The sequence below is a fragment of the Prinia subflava genome, chromosome 2 (genome assembly GCF_021018805.1).
Source record: "Prinia subflava isolate CZ2003 ecotype Zambia chromosome 2, Cam_Psub_1.2, whole genome shotgun sequence".
Classification (NCBI taxonomy): domain Eukaryota; kingdom Metazoa; phylum Chordata; class Aves; order Passeriformes; family Cisticolidae; genus Prinia; species Prinia subflava.
Genome location: NC_086248.1, coordinates 56,751,862 through 56,766,622, shown reverse-complemented (window position 1 = coordinate 56,766,622; position 14,761 = coordinate 56,751,862). Strand labels below are relative to the sequence as shown.

At 41.8% G+C, this 14,761-nt stretch overlaps 1 protein-coding gene across 1 annotated transcript; it reads left to right on the top strand.

The window, feature by feature from the left end:
• The first annotated feature begins 1,863 nt into the window (after positions 1 to 1,863).
• On the top strand, positions 1,864 to 13,107 carry ALDH8A1 (aldehyde dehydrogenase 8 family member A1). Its single transcript, XM_063391865.1, has 7 exons — positions 1,864 to 2,028; positions 6,046 to 6,193; positions 6,573 to 6,728; positions 8,412 to 8,561; positions 9,179 to 9,435; positions 10,235 to 10,396; positions 11,834 to 13,107. Exons 1-7 carry the CDS (start codon positions 1,891 to 1,893, stop codon positions 12,284 to 12,286), a joined length of 1,464 nt encoding a protein of 487 aa, XP_063247935.1. The 5' UTR covers positions 1,864 to 1,890; the 3' UTR covers positions 12,287 to 13,107.
• The last annotated feature ends 1,654 nt before the right edge of the window (positions 13,108 to 14,761 follow it).

The window sequence follows — 14,761 nt, the reverse complement described above, 5'->3', positions numbered from 1 at the left end:
GAGCATTGGTCTGGGGTTAACTGAAGTAAAGCTGTGTCCAGAATAGTGAGGAATACAAAAATGCTATGGTTGTTATTCAGTTCACAGTCCTGTGTGGTCTGTACCTACCCTTTCCACACGATTTTTTTTTTTGTAGATAACTTTTTTTGCACTTGGGTGCTTTAGCCCCAGTTCAGCAGCTACCTGCACTTGACCACATAGATGAATTGTACTGTTGACTGCATGAATATTTGTAGAAATATCAGCAATGCTTTATGTGGAAATGACTTTCGTAAAAGCTTATGAATCTGAAATACCTGAAAAATGTTACTGTCAAGTTTATGAATTACTGCTATTTGTTATGTTTCTTTGTAGACCAAAAATTGCACTTAAATATTTACCAGTTTCAACATGCCACTGTGAAGGTTTAGGTGCCTTTGCTGGATCCCAGACATTTATACTGCCAAGCTTCTACATTAAACCTGTTCCACTTGAGCTTACCTTTAAACTTTGAAAATGTTTAGGTAGCCCTTAAGTTAGGGGAAAATTAGTCTTCAGTTCTAAGACTTGCATTAATTCCTTACTGTTTATGGACAAGGAAGTGTGGTACAAGCTGAACCTCTGATAACTCTTCTCACATGTTAGCATTAAATTTTGAGGCTCATTTTTCTGTAATGACAGAAAAGCTACTGCATGCTTTCCCAGTTTGCAGCTTGGGAGAAGCAAAAGTATTACATAATCTAGTTTCAATGTGACTGCACTACCTTTCAACACAGATTTGAACTCTGCCCAGAGGTGCCACTTTGTTGAAGCATAAATGATCTGTTGTTGTGCAATAGAAGCCTATCGCCTTTCTTCAATCAAATATGATTGCATGTTGATCCACATGAAACTTGAAGGCTTGGCATTTGTCTAGGATGCAAAACCTTCCTGAACTGCTGATTGAGATATTCACAATCTCCTGGTGAGAACATCCTGCTCTCTGGGTGTAGTGTATTGAATATCTCTGGAGAACAAGCAGGTGGCATACAATCTTAAAGCAATTTGTTAATCGTCAGCATTGTCTTGGAGAAAATGTCTTTTACACAGCTCCTCCTGGGCAGTTTAAGTTCTTGGGAAGTTAATGGAAAAACTAATTATATGTTACAGGCTTCTCTGTAGTAAGGTGGCTTCCACTGGCATATCTATGGAAGGGAAAGCATTACAGCCAGTGTCTTGCATTTTTTGGGGAAGGGAAAAAAAAAAGATAAATTTCTGACAACATATAGCAGTCTACCAGGTAGGATTGTGCTTCTCATCTGTGTGAATTGAGGAGTCACTTAGCTGTTTGTATTGTGTGATATTTTGGGATGTTGGTGGAAAAGAGTGAAGTGCTTAAAGTTTGGTTTGATAGGTGCCTTGGTTTTGGGGGTACAAGGAAAAGTATTGATAATAACAAAACAGTGAACATGAGTTGCAGACATGCTGGTCTTAAGTGTCTTTTCTTTTCTGACACTTTGAAGTAGGTTCCTGGTGTTTGAGTGTTCAATTATTTCTTTAATTGTTGCAAATTGTCTTCAAACTGTAACTTGGAAGACTGTTACAGATAGAAATTCCCCAGTCGAACCATTTTTTTCTCTTTTTTTCAATGCTTTATTTCCAATAGACAAAGAAAAGCTGGTTTCCAGCAACTATGCTGTTTTTCCCTTCTTCAACTAGAAAAGAACCAAGTGTCACAGAAATACTGTTTTTTTCCCCTTTGCACTTTCCTGCTGTTGTTGCCAGAGTTTGTTCCCACTTGTAAGCAAGTGGTGCAGGGAAGACAGAGGTGTGGGGGAGGAGTTCGGACTCACTGTGCAAATACATACAGACACACTAATCTAAATTGATGCCTTGTTGAAAAAAAATCACAGGTGAAGCAAGCAGCCAACAATGGCTCACTCAAAGTCTCTCTTAGTGCTGGAAAACTTCATAGGTGGCAAATTTGTTCCTTGTTCCTCCTACGTAGACTCCTATAATCCATCCACCGGAGATGTCTATTGCAGAGTTCCAGACAGTGGCAAAGAAGAGGTGAGTACAATCCAAGAAGTGAAAAATGTCAAATGCATGTAATAATAACTTTTTGAGTGAGAGGAGGCTGGAAGTAAGAGAACAGAAAAATGATTACTTCAATGCTTAAGCAAGTAAATTCTTGATTATATTGTAGTATTGCATAATCCACTGCTGTGGCAGAAAATGCTGTCAATTTTTTTACATTTTGCTATTAGAAAGGTATGGTCTGGATTCTAAGCTGGTGTGAATCAAGAAAACTTCAGTAACTTGCATGGAGCACCTTCACATGGTGGGAGATGCCTTATGCATAAGTTAACAATAACACCCAGACAGGCTGTCAATATAAACAATCTGTAAGTGAGAACAGTGTTTATTGATCTCCTCTGTAAATTTATTTAGAGGCACCATATGCAACTGTGTTCTCCCTTAGTGTCTTGATGATTTGCAGTTTTCATTTAAAAGGGTTTTTGGCTTGGTGTCTCTTCTCTGAAGATGGTAAAAAGCTTTCAGACCTCTCCGGTTTTGATATTAGCAGTTGGATATTCAGTGGCTGTGATGAAGTGGCTGTGATGAGTGTGTTTCCTTATTCCTGTCTCTGCATCCATAGGGTTTCCTGGTCTTGTGCTCTCTCCTGGGGTGAGTGTTTCCTGGAACCTTGTACATATTCAGGTGTGGATCGGCAATGGTGTTCATCAGGGGGGCTGCTGTTTCATTGGTGCTGCTTTATAGGGGACCTGCAAGTCTGTGTCCAAAATAGTGCTTCAGACTTATTGAAGAGGGAAATGACTGGACAAACTTGGATAGCACAGAGGGCTTGGAAAATACTGTCGAATAGTGGACAGCATTTTGAAAATGTTTTTTAAAGCATTGTGTGCAGTGTGTAGCTGTTCCCTTCGCTTGCATTTCAGCCTTATTGACAGCTTCTCTCAGCAGAAACCTTTGCACTGTAATTTCAGCTGGGTAAATATTTGTTAGATGCTGATGACCAAGTGTTAAAGAGTAACAGGCTGGGTTTGTTGGAATACATCTGTGTAAGATCATTCCAATCCTAATTATGGCTGAAAAGTTGCTCTTTGATGTGCAGGTGCAAATCTTCCTGTCCATTCATTTGCAAAATCATAAAAATCAGAGAGATCTGAGAATGCCAGAGGCTGCTGGCCACTCTGGGGATACAGTTCAAACATCCTAAGTGCAATGCTTTTCTCTTTCAGCTTTCTGAGTCAGTGTTTGTGTGTAGTAATGGGAACCCAGTTTAAATGGGTTTAAAGACCTGTAAACTTGGTGACTGCCTTAGTCCTGCCTTTAGACAACTATACAAGAACGTTGTGCTCTGCAGAGCTGGCATCCACTGGTGACTGATGGAATATGCTGAAGAAAATGCAATCACATACTACTTGAGGTTATCTAGAGATACCAAAGTAAGCATCTAGACCAGAGTTCAACAAGGGATTCAGGATGCTAGTTTCTAGCAAAGCTCAATGTCCAGTTGCAGATTATCTTGGTTAATTTTACTGGGAAGTTAAAAGGTGAAACAAAGGGAGACAATGAGTCTGTTGCTCACCCTGGAGTTTAACACCAGGTCAGCTGCTGTGGCCATTTTAGCTACTTTCTGCCAAAAACAGTGAATATATTTTTTTCTAGGGGTTAGTTTGTTCCCCAGCTAGATGTCTGAAGTTCTACATAGCAGTACCAGAGCAAGATGGGCAGGTGCCCTGTATATCCAAAAGACATACTGATGAGGACTAATTAGTGCTGGCAAATGTCTACTTTAAAAACACTTCTCTTTGAAGAACCTGGCTTTTGCACATCATCCCCTGCAAAAGCCAACATCTTGTCCTGAGGGCAGTTCAGCTTGGGGTATTTTGATAGCAAGCTTTGATGATGGGTCTGGATTGTGTGTTGTTTCTATGTGTCTGTCTTGTGCAGAAGAGGAAAGCAGAAGGAAGTGTTTCAGACACAGGAGTTCATAGTTGAATTCTCGCGCGTTTTCTTTGCGGCTTGACTTTCTTTGCTGGTTTCTGGTAGTCAAACTAAGTAACTGTTTAACCTTTGTATGGTTAGTTCTTCTCTGCAAATCTCTCTCTTCTTTTTCCTCTTACTTTTTCTTAGATTAATCTACTGCCACTTAATCCCTTCCTTTGCTAGTTTTTTCTTCTGCTCTTTGTGAAAAAGCAATATTTTTATCCTTCTTCTAAACCCACTGAAGGATTAAAAATGAAGGCACTATTGATTATCTCCTCTCCTGTCAGCACCTGGTGGAAAAGGCCACAGAGGAGAAGGCAGATGAGCAGCAGTAGTACCACAGGATGGGAGGGTAGAAGAACAAATTAATTAGTGAAAGTGGTATGGTTTCACAGAGGGTGAATATTTTCAGGGTAGTGTGGCAGCTGCACTGGACTCGATCAGGAAGCTGCAGTTCCCCTTTCCCAGGCCTGGTTTGGTCCTGCTTCAGCTGTTCATTGGCTGACAGCCTGCTGCCATCGGCACTTGAGCAGGAGGTTGTTGAATTACAATCGAAAGACAAGAGTCTAGGTTTCTGAGCTTGGCCAGTGATCCATGTGACTCTCCTCACGCTGGTTTATTTCCCACCTTGCCCCTTCACTGGTGCTGTTCTGGCTTTCAAACTCTGGGTGTTATTTTTACAGGGCCCATAAATTCTGATGTGTGTGGGAGGAGGAAGGAGAAGGGGTAGATAGATTTTATTTTTTTGCTTGCTTCTACTTTTGTGCCCTCATTAGTAGAACATCTTTGGAGTGTCTGTAAATTATTTTGTGTTGGTTTTTATAAGACCCGTCACAATCTGAGGGAACAAATTTGGAACTCAGTTTTGTGGAATTGGTGGAAAAGAGCCTTAAGTGACTTCATGGGAACTAGCAATATGGCAACAATCAGAGAGGTCATAATGGTCTGGTTAATATTACATCAGCATCCTCCTAGTTACTGATTCTGGCAGATTTCCAAAACTGAAGAAATTGTATGAGCAAAATTTTAGGAACTCAGCTAAGCCAGCTTTGATTAAACCACCACTTTGATGCATATTAGACATTGGGAGTATTGAATGTGATACATAGGAAGCAAAAGTTGGGAAATAGGGCAGTTAATTAAAATATGGAAGGATATTGATCACCATCTTTACTTAGTATGAGGCTGGCAAACATGAAGAAGGAATTTCTTATAAATCAACAGATGAACAATGCAGGTAACTTCCATTTAAGAATCCAGAGGAAATGACTGATGGGACAGAAAGCCTTCTGCTGAATTTTAATCCTTTGAAAATGGGTCTGCTTCAGAAAAGTGCTGGTAATCTGCCACTGTTCAGAAATGTCAGGCTGAAGGACTGCAGCAGTAATGTACATATCAAGCAAAATACTGATACTGGAGTGGTGTGCATCTGTATGAATGCATATAATGATTCTTATCTGTAGGCTTTGTTAGGCGTCTGATAAGAGAACTGGCCAAAGCCCCAGAGTTTAAAAGGAAACTTGTTTTCTGTGAGAGCATGAATGACTTTCTAGCTGTAATCAGGTAAGACAAAATTTTTCTCCGAGTGTCCATTCCATAAATATATTCTTATTTCTATATTTCCAGCTCCTTACTTTCATCATTGCCTGGTGTGGATGAAGTCCTGTGTTGCAAGAGTTGTGCATATTTATACTGATGTTGCATTTGCTCTGGGGAGATTCTTGCTCTTTCCTCCATGAGAAACAAGATTCTTCTTTGTTTTGGCCAGTGGCACCTGCTGGTGCCAGTTGACCCGTCCAGCATTTCTTCCAGGCCTGAAGGGTGGCCCACAAATTGCTGTAATTTGGAAAAAAAGAAGGGTTCCAGTGGAAGTTTCTTTTCTAGATATTCTCTTTCACTAACACTTCTTGAGATATGAAGTAGTGTCTTGATAACAATGCACAAGCTTTAAGGAGTTTTCATCTTGCCAGCATTGTGGTCTTCGTTATTAGTCTCTGAAATATGAATTCATCTGCTGAGTGTTTAATATTTTCTTAAGCTTTTTGTTCGTATTCACCTCTTTTGCTTTTTTAGGTGGAAGCTGCTGTCAAAGCTGCCAAAGATGCCTTCCCAGTTTGGTCCTCAAAAAGTCCATTGGAAAGATCTCAGATCCTGAACAAATTGGCAGACCTGATTGAACATGACCTGGAAGCATTTGCACAAGCAGAGTCAAAGGATCAGGGTATGAACTGGAACTGTTGATCTCAAATACAGTGTGCCTTGCTGAATATTGAAATGGAAGATTTGGATGAATTTTTTGTATGGGATGAGCTGTTGGAGCAAACTGGAGTTGATGTGCATGAACCTTGAGGGGGTTTTGGATTTGGAATTCCTGGGATAGTCTTGCTTTTCAGTATTTCTGACTGACTTCAGTTGACAGATATTTGGAATGCATGGCTAGAGCAGTGCCGTTGTCATTGGCTATGGTTGCGCGGTGCTGGGGATTGCTTGGGCACAGGACAAAAGACATTTCCCAAAAGACACACAAATCAACTGTCATAGCAGGCTATAAAGTGATGTTTCTGTCCATGATGACAGCAGGATGTTTGCTTTTGTTTCAGGAAAAACTATTACATTTGCCAGAACAGTGGACATCCCTCGGGCCGTGCACAACTTCCGATTCTTCGCCTCTTCCATCCTTCATCACGTCACAGAGTGCACCGAAATGCCAGCCATGGGCTGTGTGCACTACACCTCGAGGGCGCCTGTGGGAGTTGGTATGATGATCCTCACATGCTGAAAAGCTTGGCCAGAATGTCTGCCTCAGTAGGGGCTCAGCAAAGAAAAGACTTTTTGAAAGCATTTATTGTCTCTGAGTCATGTGCTAAACATGCTAAAGCATCAGCAACTCCATGTAAAATCAGTTCTGCTACTTCATGGCAAAAAAAAAAAGATTGCATGCCTAAAAAGCTTAAGCTATTGCTCTCACCTTCCTAGTCTCTCTTGTGTTTTGTCTGTGTGTATCTGTGGGTGAGCATTACAGCTGTGGATCGGTGAGATGTGCCGAGCACTGAGCTCCTGCTCCAGCGGGGACAGCGGGATCCCCCTCTCCTTTGGGAAAGCAGTAGTCTGTGACCCGAATGTACGTGGGTGAATAAACCACCCCAGCTGAGGAATTGCTGAACTTGGCCACTAGATGCTGCTGCTTCAGAAAAGAAAGTGGTTGTCCTGAGCTGACAAGTAACGGTGTTGTAATGATTTCATTATTAGGTTATGTCTTATATATATTATATATAACATATAACATTAAATAGATGGGATTTCTGCACATTTACACTTAAATAACTTAAAATATATTTTTTTAACTTAGAGGACCCTTTTAAAACTTGTCTTGAGCAGTGGAGAACATGAGCTTTTCTGGGAAAGTCCCTCACTGCATCTGCTCCATCAAATAGAAAGAAATCCCGTGGCTTTTTTAAGGAGTCACACATGACAATTACAGATTTTATTTTCATAATTTCCTATTCATATGTAAAGTGAAAATATTCCTAAAGGCAATTACTCAAAATAATTCTGGTCATTCAGCAATTCACGGGAAGTTTATTCTGTGATAAATTTTGTCACTCATAAGTTAGACTAGAATTTATCTGGCAAATGTGTACGATATGTTATACAGAGTTAGTTTGATATTAAAATTGTAAAATAAAAAACAGCTTTAAAGAACAAGAGAAAGCAGGAATATGATCTGAGCTGGCACATTCAGCCTGGAGAAGCGAAAGCTCTGGGGTGATCTATAAGAGAGCTTAAGAGGGGCTTTTTACAAGGACACGTAGTGATAGGACAATGGGTAATGGCTTCAAACTGAACGAGGGTAGGTTTACATTAGATGTTAGGAATAAATTTTTACTGTGAGAGTGATGAGGCACTGGCACAGGTTGCCTGAAGAAATGGACAGTGCCCCAACCCTGGCAGTGTTCAAGGCCAGGATGGGGCTTTGAGCAACCTGGTCTAGTGAAAGGTGTACCTGGGGGGTTGGAACCAGATGATCTTTAAGGACCCTCCCAACCCAGACCATTTTATAATTACTGTCACTTTCTCTTTGCTAACACAAAGTATTACCAAAGACCAGTTCTTGTAAATTATTTTTATGGGTAACCTTGCATTAATATTCCTGTGAAACCCTAAAAAATTTCCTGAGAGTATAAGATTCTGCCCTGAAGAAGCAGCAAAATTTATTCAGAGAGTTCAGCTCATGAGTTTTAGAATCATTTACACAGATCTTTTAAGAAATTATCTCCCCATGAGAAGTGCTGCAAAACTATTGTACATTTGTCTGGAAATAAAAGCTCTGGCCAAATTCCCTTCATAGATCTGAATTGGTGTGCAACTGCTTGAGGTCAGAGAAATGAGTTTTGTATCCCAGCAGACTGACCTTCTGTCTTTGTGGTTTTGTTTTGTAGCTGGTTTAATCAGTCCTTGGAATTTGCCACTGTATTTGTTGACTTGGAAAATAGCTCCTGCCATTGCATGTGGAAATACTGTGGTTGCCAAGCCAAGTGAGATGACATCTGTCACTGCCTGGATGATGTGCAAACTCTTGGAGAAGGCAGGTAAGTCTTGTAGCATGCTAAGGAGCAGGAATAGAGTGTAAATTCTTGTCTGTGCACCAGGTTATTTTTTCTAGTTGCAGAAATCAGAAGGTGCTCAACGCTTTGGGAAAAACTACTGTAGCTAAATGTTGCACTGGAGAGCAAAATGCATTCTCTGTCCTCAAACATCCTGTCTCCCCAATCCAGCTATTGCTCATTTTTTCCACTATCTTCTCATGAAAAGTTTTGCCCCTCCTGCATTCCACTTACGGGTGTCCTAAGTCTGTGGTGCAAGCAAAGGAGCCATGAGGGAACAAAGGAGTGATAATCAGCTCTTGGTGACTGTATCATGGCTGTATTTGGTGCACTATTAATTAAAACTGGGAGAACAACTGGTTGTTCCCTGAATGACTGTACACTGCATCTCGGATGATGCCTGTCAGACAAGCTTGATTATTGGAACTGGTTTTATCATTTAACCCATGACCCGTAGAGCTGTCTAACGTCGTGGATTTCAGCTACTACTGAAGTTAAGGGTTAGTATTTTTCACCCTCTAACTTCAGGGACAAAACCAAGTGAAGTGACACCCTCCGAGTGACAGGAGGGTGCAGTGACTGTGTGCCTTTGTTCCCCTCAGGGGTGCCTCCTGGGGTGGTGAATGTGGTGTTTGGAAGGGGCGCCAAGGCAGGAGAGGCCCTGGTGTGCCACCCCGACGTGCCTCTGATCTCCTTCACGGGCAGCACGCTGACGGCCCAGCGGATCACAGAGAGGAGCGCTCCACACTGCAAGCGGCTCTCGCTGGAGCTGGGGGGGAAAAACCCCGCCATCATCTTCGATGATGCCGACCTGAGCCAGTGCATCCCCACCACCGTCAGGTCCAGCTTTGCCAACCAGGTGCCTCCCACCCCTGCAATGCACAAACCCCGTGGGCAGCAGGAGGGGCGCGGCTGAGGGTTTGTGTGCCTGCGTGCACCTGCCTTCGGATCTGAATCTCAGATTGTCAACATCTATTTCAAGACCGTCTTTGAGAAAGTTCTAAGTAGAAAAATACAGAAAAGGTTTCGTTAGTCAGCAAGGAGGGAAACAAAGTAATAAAAGGCTCTTCCTCCTGCTCTCCATCAGAAGATAACAAGGTGTCATTACTCTTCTCAAAGTAGATACATTTATCTCTCAGGGAAGCAGCTGCTTTAAGTCCCACTGCTCAAGTAAGTGGGCAGCTTGTCGATTTGCTAGAATTAAATTAGGGTACTTCCCCCCCAAATTTTACCAACATTATTTTTCCCTCATCACCACCCTCAGGAGAGAGTACCGAAGCCAGGAAATTATATCTGGGCAAATGTTAGAAAAATAGCTTGATAACAGAGAGAGATTATCAGGGAATGAAGACAGAGATCATTCAGAACTGGAATTCATGTTTCCTATAAAAATGTTGGAAAACAAAACATATCATCGATAAAATCAAATTTACTTATGGTAGTGATTGCATGGTACTGATACTGTTTTGCCTTTTCCTTCTCCTTTTGTTTTTTATCTGGAAAAAAATCCCACTTTGAAATGCTGGTTAATGTAGTTTACTCTCCCAAGGATGCAGGGACACAAGTGAACTGGGTTATAATTCCTAGCATAAGTCAATAGTTCAATGTAATATGAACCAATATTGTTGATTTCTTGTTTGTTTCTTTCTTTTCTGCAGGGTGAGATCTGTCTCTGCACCTCCAGGATCTTTGTTCAGAGGGGAATATACAGTGAGTTTTTGAAGAGGTTTGTGGCAGAGGCCAAGAAGTGGAAGACTGGAAATCCCTCAGATCCTACAATGGATGTGGGCGCACTAATAAGTGAAGAGCATCTGGAAAAGGTGATGTTACATGGAGTTTATGTGACTTCATCTCATCCTCTAGAGGGCTACTAAAGGTGGTTTCAGGAGTATGTGGGAAAGGATGTTGTCATCTCTGAGATTAGCTCTGAGGGATGATAACTCAAAGCCATAATAAGGTATCTTTTTAATGGAGTTTCCATTGCCTGTGGCTTGGGATCATTTGTTTACTCTGAAAAAAATCAAATTCCTTGAGGAAAATAATTTAAAATGGCAAAAGAATATTTCCTCCTGTTTGAATAATTCTAATAATTATTAGAATGATTATTATGAGATAATCCTAATGGTTTCTAATTTATACTCATAAATCTTAGAGTTCAACATTTTCTTGGATTTTAATAAGGTGTTTGCTAAGATCACTAATTTGCCTAATAAGTTAGTTGACAAGATAAAAGTTTTATTTTTCTATCACTCTGGAAAGTTCTGGCTTGTACAAAGCAGTTTCCTAGAACTGCTTGCAGTAATTTGTAATGGTCTGTCTGTGGAGAGTAGCTGAGATGGTGCACAGTTAGACACAGTCTGCTTTAGTGGCTTATAAGAAATGAAAGTTGTGGTGTCAGAGTTCAGGGAGAGCAGATGCTCATATCCCAGAACTCTCTGACGCATGAAGCAGACCAGAAAACCACAGAGTAAGAGAAAGCCATACCTTTGATATGCTTCCTGATGCCCCAGAAGGCTCTCCAAGTTTTCTTGTTCTGAAGTAGAGTGGTAGAAACACTCACTTTCTGAGGTCCTTAGACTGTAGAGAGAACTTCCAAGTTTTACCTACCAAGGTGGCTAAAAGAAGAAAAAGATAAGGAAGCCCTGTGATATCTCTGTGGTCTTTCTGTAAGGAGAGAAACCAGGCAACGATTGCAGGGCAGCAGAAGCAGATCAACAGGATGTCCTGTGTGTTCAAGGTAGCAGGCATATGATAGCAGCAGCCATGGAAACATCTGTAATCATTTATTGATGAGATTTTCTGTAGCATTCATGGCTTCATCATCCTAGTGGCATGTAAACATTTAAAAAGCCTTGCCTGTGAGGTAGGAAAATACTACTGATTCCTTGGAGTAAATGAGTGAACCATGGCTTGGGATACAGGGCAAACTGCCCAGGCTCCTGAGAGAAGGGAGAGAGGTTCTGGGACCATTTGTGTTTTCACCAGGGGCCCTGCCCTTTTGACAATAGTTAGTGGGAAGGGCCAGCAGTGTTGTCTGGTAGGCTAGCAAGTGTTAGGAAAGAGAAAACAATTGCTTTTTTTCAGCAAGAGACACACAGCTTTGCATACAAAGAAACATAACAAAAGTTAGGGAATGCTGCCCCCTGTTGTAAGTGGGCAGCATGTTCCAGCTGGAGCTGTTCAGGGGCTCCTGCTGATGTGTGAACCCTTGGTATTTGGTGTTCTTTAGCAGTGATGTTTTTCTGCTGCTTCCCCAGGTAAGGAACTATGTGAAGAAAGCCCAGGCTGAAGGAGCCAGAGTCCTCTGCGGAGAGGGAGTGGATCCTTTGGCCCTCCCACCTGGCAACCAGAAAGGCTATTTCATGTTGCCCACGGTTATTGCTGAAGTCAAGGATGAATCCTGTTGCATGCAAGAAGAGATCTTTGGTCCTGTGACATGTGTGGTAGCATTTGATACAGAAGAAGAGGTGATTGAAAGAGCCAATGGTGTGAAATATGGCTTGGCAGCCACAGTGTGGTCCAGCAACGTGGGACGCGTTCACAGGGTGGCACACAGGCTGCAGTCTGGATTGGTGTGGACCAACTGCTGGCTTGTGAGAGACCTGAACTTGCCATTTGGTGGGATGAAAGCCTCAGGCATAGGCAGGGAGGGAGCAAAGGATTCTTATGAGTTCTTCACCGAGGTCAAAACCATCACAATAAAGCACTGACATATGTCAACAGAAGTATTTTAGAGTAAAATAAATGATACCAATTTGAGTTACCAAAAATGGCTCTTTAGAACACAGGCTGCTGTTGTGGCCATTCTTTTCTTGAACTTTGATCGAGTAATATCAATAACAGCTGAAAATTATTATCCCAAATGCTAATGTTAAAGTCAGCTTTTCATGCTGGATGAGAAGATCAGTGTGGACTCCATAGTCAACCCATCCCAAGCCAGATGACTTGCCTGTCTTACTGATCCTAAATATTTCTGATATTTCTGATATTCCTGCTTTAAAAATCTGTCCCTTTAAGGCAGATTGGAGAAAGAGTAATATATGACAGTAGCTCTGGTTGATGAATTACCGTCAGGGACAAAGTAGCAAGCACATGGTGAGACTGGTATTGTAAAGGGGAATCAGTTCATTTTCACTCTAAACAGTGTGGTCCACACATCCACCCATATTGCACTTCACTGATACCAGACAAGGATTGATATTACACCACACTGAAAGCCTGAGGATCTACCTTTAACCTACTAAGTGGTTTTAAACCATGGGGTCATGACATTTGATGTTCATGGAAACAATACATGTTTTAATTATAACCTATTTATGGTAGGGAGATGAATCATCCTAATACCTGTTCTCTGACTATTTTGAAATCAAAGCCTTTTGTCACTTCGAGACCTCAGTGATGGTGGTTTTACATCCCTGCACAAAAATATGGCTGCATCACAGACAGCATCACTCTTCAATAATAAACCCTAGAATTTACTTCTGAGAGAACAAGCTGTTGGAAATGCTTATCACCAAAATATAAAACCACTTTCAACTCTTCCTCATTTGTTTGCAGAGATTTTTTTTTAAATCATGTGACACTCAAACTTGTTTACTTTCAGCAAAAAGAGAAATAGAGCTGGGTACACCTCCACATCTTTGGATGCCACCTGGTTGCAGGGCAGACCTAGCAGCCAGGTTGGAACTGAGGGCATTTGATGGATTTGGTACAACAACCCCCAGTTGAAGGCATATTAAATTATAGGCTTACTGAATTTATGTATTCTGAAGAAGCATAAGCATTTTGTTTTAAAAATGCCTAGGTCTCTTCATGACCATGTGGTGGCAGCAGAACACCTGCTTTGATGCTTTTAATCCCCAGTCTCTCGGGAGGGGAATAAACAGCCATATCAGTGCATGTTTCATGCTGCCAATTTCTTTTCTATTTACACATCCTGTTTGGAAGAGCACAAGAATCCAAAAGCTGTGAAACAGTTCATTAGTTGGCGGATGAGAGGGGAATGCAGGGGGTAGACATTTTCAGCAACAGCACATGGGATACTGCACAATTAGTAGAAATGGATGGATACGTTTCGCCACATGTATCTGGTCTAGGTTCAGATTTAATGAGATAAATTGCTTTCAGGGATTGATTTTATCTTTGCATTAGATGTATTGAGAGATTTCTGCATTTCACATGCTGGAGACAGCGGTCTGTGTGTCATCTATGTGATTCTGGCCCAAGACATCAGAGGTGGAGTAGTGGATGGGGTGAGGACAGAGATCTGCAGGAATCCCAGGTGTGGGGTATGGAGGTGGCGGCTCCACGTCCAGCATGACTGTGAAATCTCTGTGAAGATTTCTCAGAAGTGAACTTCTAGGAAGTCCCATTCATCATCCCTGTGTCCAGCACCTCAGAGAGGTGAGGCCTGCTGGTGCTAATGATGCTGCTCACTTTCAGGCAAGAGGGAGAGCCCATGTGAAGATACAAAATATTGTCCCTTTCTGCATGTCCCTAATGGGTGGACTCCTTCCTTCTACAGTTAATGTGCAGTTCAAGTACCTTGCTTATTCTGCTATTTCTTGCCCTTTTAGATTGCTAGACATTCACACTTGTACAGGTACAGATGTGAGGGTGTTACCCAGTGGGGAAATTTCCTGCCAGTAATAATGGGTAATTCTTGCATTTCCCATGCCTCCCTCCAGCCTCAGGTCCTAGCCCCAAAGGGAGCTGCTGGTGCTTGTGGCAGTGAAGCAGATGCCATGGGACAGCTTACCTGCTGTCCCAGGAGCTCTCTGTGGGCACAGAATTGTCCTATATACCAAGAGCTATGAGATTTCCCATGTTCTTTATTCAGACTGACTTCCAGTGTAGCGATGTGTGCAGGTAACTGTCTCATCTTACAGATGAAGCAAGCCAAAGACTTCTTCTTACAGATAATGAAAGTGTCAATTACAGCTGCTTTATTTCTGAGTTTTCTGCCCTCAAAGTGGACAGTGAAGAGGATACCCTGGAGGATGAGGCACGCTGATCCAAGTCATGAGGCTGATGGCTCTCGCGGAGCTCTTCAGGCTGTTTGTTCTGGAATTTTCCAACATGACAGTAAAGCTTTTTTTTAATAGACTACCCTGGCTTATGCATGAATTCATGTGGCCATTGTGAGGATTTGTTTAATTACTGTTATGTAAATCTCAAGGAGTTGC